Source organism: Elephantulus edwardii, unplaced genomic scaffold (assembly GCF_000299155.1).
Source record: "Elephantulus edwardii isolate Elephantulus edwardi_28Jun2011 unplaced genomic scaffold, EleEdw1.0 scaffold00082, whole genome shotgun sequence".
Taxonomy (NCBI): Eukaryota; Metazoa; Chordata; class Mammalia; order Macroscelidea; family Macroscelididae; genus Elephantulus; species Elephantulus edwardii.
The window spans coordinates 6190727-6196743 of record NW_006399832.1 but is presented as its reverse complement, the minus strand read 5'-3'; the positions used below and the strand labels follow the sequence as shown (position 1 = coordinate 6196743).

The window sequence follows — 6017 nt, the reverse complement described above, 5'->3', positions numbered from 1 at the left end:
TCCAAGGACCCGTCCCTCCTGGCAACATGTCCAAAGTATGTCAGACGAAGCCCCAGAATCCTTGCCTCCAAGGAGTAGCTTGGTTAAATCCTCTCCAAGATGAATCTGTTGTGTTTTCCTGGCAGTCCTAGGAACTACTTATTCAAAGCCTAAAACAAACCCGGGTCATTAAGTTGATTGACGTCCCTGTGAGGCAGAAGAGAATTGCCCCCTGAGGGTTTCCATGGCTGTAAACATTTATCTGTCATATCTTGTGGAGCAGCAATGGTTTTCTCCTATGTTGAGTTTGAGCCATTGACCTTTTGGTTAGCAGCCAAATGCCTTAAAAACAGTGCCACCTGAACCTCTCAGGTGCCGGGTAGCCTTTTAGAATGAAAGGTATTTGACATGTTAGAGACTGTCATGTTAGACATTTTAAAAGGATTATCTGATTCTGTTCTCTGTTTCATAAGGTGGATGGGTGGGTGATAAGGGATAGAATTTTTTAATTTTTATAGGTGAGGAACTGGAGGCTCAGAGAGGGCATCGTAACTTGGCCAGGGTCATGTGATAAGGATAGAGTTAGGATTGGAAGTCCACATGAGCATTTAGCTATTTTTATTTTGGTCAATTTATAACCTTGCTCAGAGGTCTGTACAGAAACCACATAAGCCCAGTGTGTGAACCTGGGTTTGCATATTTATCCTTGGAATCCTGGGGCACCCAATACTGTTAGCAGGCACATTCCCTCTTCCCATAATGTGGAATCTGTGTGTGATGTCACATGAGCAGTATCTTTTGGCGGGATCAGCACAAGACTGATTGCTGTGAGGTGAAGGGTTAAGCTGTCCCGAATGTCCAGCTCTAACAATTGCTCCTCCTCCCTCATACTCTCCCCTGTCTTAGGATTCCTCAGCATCTTTTAGCACTCACGAACCATCAGGAAAGTGGCCCACATGTTTTTGGAGACTGGTAAGTCCCAATTCTGTGGGTCAGGTATCAGCCTGGAAGAGTCTCCTTGTTCATGGGGCTGATGAACCCAGATTGGTAGAGCAGAGGATAGACTGCCAAGTTCGTGTTCCAGAACTGGAGATCAGAAGGTTATAAGCCAGATGCATTTATCTATATGTTAAATTTGCCAGAACATTCATTCATACATATTAAAGGCAGACCAGACCCTCAAGGACAGCTAAGGGTGATGGTGACTTGAGTTCCAGATGTTTCCCACCCTAATCTTGGTTATTGGACAACCCCAAAATGAGACCACAGACATAGAGACAGAAGACTGGCCAAAAGGATCGTATTAAGCAAATGACTGCACCACAGGCCATGTATATTTTCTTTTTCTGAAATTGGCATGGGGCTTGCAGCAGCACTCCCCTCCCCTCCTTTTGAAAATTACATTTCTTTTGTTGTTGAGAATATACACAGTAAAACACACACCTTATAAGCAGCTTCACGTGTGCAATTTTGTGGCATCAATTATATTTATCGAGTTGTGCAATACTTCTTCCCTTCCTTCACCGAGCTGTTCATCCCTCACTGACGGAGACTCGCAGCCCCCTAGATGACTATCTGATCTTTCAATTCACTGTTGTCAATTTGATCCCGTATAGATAGTTCTTAAAAGGCCATAATGTTCAAGGCAGACATTTTTGAATGAATTAAAGCTAAATTGTTGTTCTATTTTAAACTGACTTCAGATATTTGGGGCTAAAGATTAGTTGAGGGTTATAGTTTCAGGGGTTTATCCAAGCCTCCATGGCTCCAGAAAGTCTAGAGTCCATGAGAATTTGAAATTCTGGAACAGCAAATATTTAATCAGAACAAATTCCTCTTGCTAAAATTCTGCCAACTTATTCAACTTAGAGAGTTTAAACCCCCCTTTTTTTATATACCTAAAAATATCCGCCGCTTACTGAAAGCTGAATGTGCCACTCATCCAGGAGCATAAAGGAGAGCTTGGTTAGTGTTTGGATCAGGGGGTTGTTTGCCTACTCTTATTTTGGATGAACATGCAATGCCATATACTCACCCTTTGATGAGCTAAAACCCCTGGGTCCATTTTAAATGAATTTGTAAACATGGGCGAGGGCTTGTGGTGTGGAGGTGTGGGGCAGGGAGCAGGAATAGGATGGCAGCTCGAGCCTGTCCACCCAGTACAGTGGAATACAGTAATGTCTCTCTTCCTGTTTTGTCTCTAAGGACTCGGTCTCCTTGAAGATTTTAGTGGGTGAAGGAGGGAGCAATGGATTGGGGTAGGAAGTAAGAGAAGAGTCAGAGGTGAAAGTGGGATTATGTAGGTGGGAGATATATCAACAGGTTTGTATTATAGGCTACATGAGGAAGAGTTGTCAGGAAGTTCAGGAAGTAGCTGAAAGGCAGCTCTGGTGGCTTAGCTCATAAGGAGAGGTGCTCTTAATCCAAAGGCAGGGCCTCTCTGCTGATTGGAATCCACCAGCAGCTCCACGGGAGAAAAATGGGTACTCTCTCGCCCTGGGATTTTCCAGTCCCTGAGAACTTGCTGGAAGGCCAGGTAGGAGTCCTCCCTGACTTAACAGCAGTGAAATTTAAAGGCAGGTGATAAAGTGGGAGAACCCAAAAGTCTCCGTCCGTTGAATCAACTCTGAGGCACAGTGACCCTGCATCCAGTTTCCCAGGCTTCAACTTTTATGAGAGACGACCACCCATCTTTCTCTTGTGGAGCAGCTGTTGAGAACGTGCCTTGGTTAGCAGCCTCACACATTGTGCACTAACCACCGAAGCTCCTTTGCAAGAGAGAGGGAGGTGAGAAAAGCTGTTAATGAATAGTAAGGAGGAGTGGATCTCAACGAAACACCACGTGTTATTTCTCCTTCATGAATAAAGCTTGCACAAATTTAAAATCTTGCTGCCTTTTTACCAGTACTTCATATAGCCAAAATTTTGGTTTTAAGCTTTCATTTTTTTATGGATCACTGTTATAATATCACAGTCTGCAGCTTAAATCATTCTGATCATGGATTCTAAACAAAACAGTGAACAGTTAGGACTCCTTTAAAAAGGACTTATATGACTTCTCTTACTGTCTGTGTTCAGGCATTTTCTGTGTCCTTGTGTTGGACCTGAACTGCTCTTAACCATTTCCAGAAATGGTCACACTTGAGTGGACTGCAGGGAGGAAACTGCATTGGGAAATGACTCTGAATTTGTTCTTCTTGCATTTTCCTTCTTTGCCCTCTCTCCCTTTCTACCCCATCACCCCAAACGGAGCCCTTCCTCATCCTTCATTTGAGTTCTTGCCATGCATGTACTGTTCCAACTCGGACTTATAACCACAGAATCTGTTGTGTTTTTTTTTTAAATTTATTATTCATTTCAATGAAAATTTATAGAGCCTTTGGATTTCCATTCATTCATTGTTGCACTTTTTCCCCCTCCCAACCCTCCCCCCTAGTACACTACCCTCTTGGAAACGTAAAAGAAAATTTCTTTCATTGTTTTACAAACATTTCTTCATGGGCTTGTTAGCCATCTGAATGTCTTCTGTGGTGAAGTGTCTGTTTATATCCTGTGCCCATTTTTCTATTGGATTATTTACCTTTATCTTGTGGTAGGATCTCTGTTTTTCCTGCCACTAGTTTGTCTTTGTTATCTGGACTGTTAAGCCAGTGGCCTGCTAATTTATGCTGTTGCCTAAAATTTGTCCCCTTTTCAGTAACCAATAAGCCCTCCACTTTTGCAGCTGAACTTTTTAAGGGGGGGGGGAGGTAGCTTCCTTTTGTATACAGGATAAGGCTGGCTATCTTAGCAGGGACACGACCATCATGTCCCAACGGGGCTCTCAACCTTCTAGTATAGTACTCAGTACCAGCCATGAAAAAAATTACCATTGTTTGTCTGAAATTAAAATTTAACTGACATCCTGTGTTTCATCTGGCAGTCCTCCAAGTGGGCCAGTTTGCTTTGTAGCCCAGTCAAATATGGTAACATGTCTCTTAATGCTCCCTTCTGTTCCAGGAAAATTGCAGTTGCAAGAACTGACTGAAAAGAAGATGACATTACTTTATTAATCAAGAAGAGAGAGCTAAATACTAGTCTCAGAAAGAACATGTTTCTGCCTAGTGTGCTTATTTGGAAAAGCAAGTTTACAGATTGAGATGTAAAAACGTAGAACTCTTTGGAGAGAGGAGGAGAGGGAATCCTCTTTCAAAAAGATGAACTCTAATTAAATTTAGCCTTTTGTTTACGGGAACATTAATAGCTGCAGTCATATTCCTTTAAGGCCTCCCTCTCTGGAGCAGATGCTTTAAAACGTGTTCATTATTACTGCTCTCCAATTTTCCTTCTGGCATTGTGTCAGTATTCCCTCCCCCCCCCCCCCCCCCCCCCCCGCAGTGTTTTTTCTTTTTTTTTTTTTTGTGGATAACAGTTTGAATGTTAGTTACTTTACAGGTTTTTTTCCCCCAACTTCTCTTCTGAAGAATGTTCTGCTTTAGTGCTGATACTGTCTTTTATTGTAGAGTCACATTTTTACAGTTGATTAAATCCTATTTTGATATTAATAGAAATATGCTTACTACTTGTTCTTGCTGTGCAAGATTTAAAATATTTTACCAATAATCATTTAGAGCAAGTAAGGACTGAGTGGTACTTTGTGAGCTCTATATCTTTAAGAAAGATAGTTTCAGAGAAAATTGAAAGAAAGACTTTAGAAGATATATAATTATTTCTTTTCTTCCTTGGCCTTACTATTTCTTACGCATTGGTGGTGCATTTCCACAACTGGATTTTGACTTGTGAGCTGAATGAATGTCCTCTAACAGCACCTTAACTTATGACATTTTTCTCTTTCTCAGATTCCTTTCTTTGAAGATATTTGTAAAGGTATAAAAGCTGGTGACACCTGTGAGAAGCTGGTGGGGTACTCTGCAGTATATAGAGTCTGCTTCGGAATGGCATGCTTCTTTTTTTTGTTCTCCCTGCTGACCCTCAGAATCAATAACAGCAAGAGTTGTCGAGCTTATATTCACAATGGGTAAGTCTTGAGCCTTTGTTGGATGCATCCTCCATTCCCTATCTTTTGAACAGTATTCCAGCATCCCTTCTACTCACTGATCACTTCTTAGAGCTCTTCCGCTAGCTAAAATTGTTGGCACAGATATTGTTGTTGTTATGTGCAGTCAAGTTGCCTGCAACTCATAGTGACCCTGTGTACAACAGCTCTGAACCCTGCTCTATCCTGAGCCAACCCTATTGTCTCTGACAAACCTACCCCCATAATCCCAGTCATTGAGTCAATCCATCTCATTCAGTGTCTTCCTCTCTTGCGCTGACCCTCCACCCTCCCAAGCATAATGTCCCTCTCCAGGGACTGATCCCTTCTTGCAACATGCCACAAGTATGTCCGACAGAGCTTCAGAATCCTTGCCTTCCAGGAGCAGCTTGATTTCACCCTCTCCAGGATGAACCTCTTTGTTCTCTTAGCAGTCCATGGTATATCCAATACACTAATATTGGAAAAGGTAGATTTATACTAGGGAGCATGGCCTAATGGCAAGAAGCTGCACTGTAATCCCGAAAGCATGTGGTTTGAATACTCCAGCTGCTCCATGGGAGAAGGATGGGCAGTCTCCTCATATGTGATTAATTGCCTTAGAAAACCCGCTGGAGAGTCAGCTATGGGTTGGTTCCAACTCGATGGTAAACAGCAACAACAACAAACTTGTTGCCACATAGTTTTCAAGAGCTAGAATACTAATATCCCAAGAGCTGGAATACCTGCTGCAGTAATGAGAAATTGTAAGGAAACACAAGGCTTTGTTTCTTGTACTAAGACCTTTGCCCAGGCCATTTCCCATCCTGCAATGAAATGGTGCTTTGCACAATGAGAAGCCATGCCAAGTCCAGCTAATTAAGGGAAGAAGGCATTCTTTCAGTCACTTAATTACTTCTCCTTCATTTGTAGAGAACTTTACCAGTGGGTAGAATCATGGATTGACATGCTTACCTTCTAAGAGGTCTTTTGTCCTTTCTTGAATATCATTGAAATGCATTTC

The 6017-nt window shown here is 42.2% G+C and overlaps 1 protein-coding gene across 1 annotated transcript in view; it reads left to right on the top strand.

Annotated features, from left to right (window-relative positions):
• Nucleotides 1-6017, top strand: part of SERINC5 (serine incorporator 5) — an 89529-nt gene that overhangs the window by 54258 nt on the left and 29254 nt on the right. The window contains exon 4 of the mRNA XM_006889885.1: nucleotides 4818-4996. Within this exon, the coding sequence (XP_006889947.1) occupies nucleotides 4818-4996 (179 nt within the window). The remainder of the gene's footprint in view (nucleotides 1-4817; nucleotides 4997-6017) is intronic.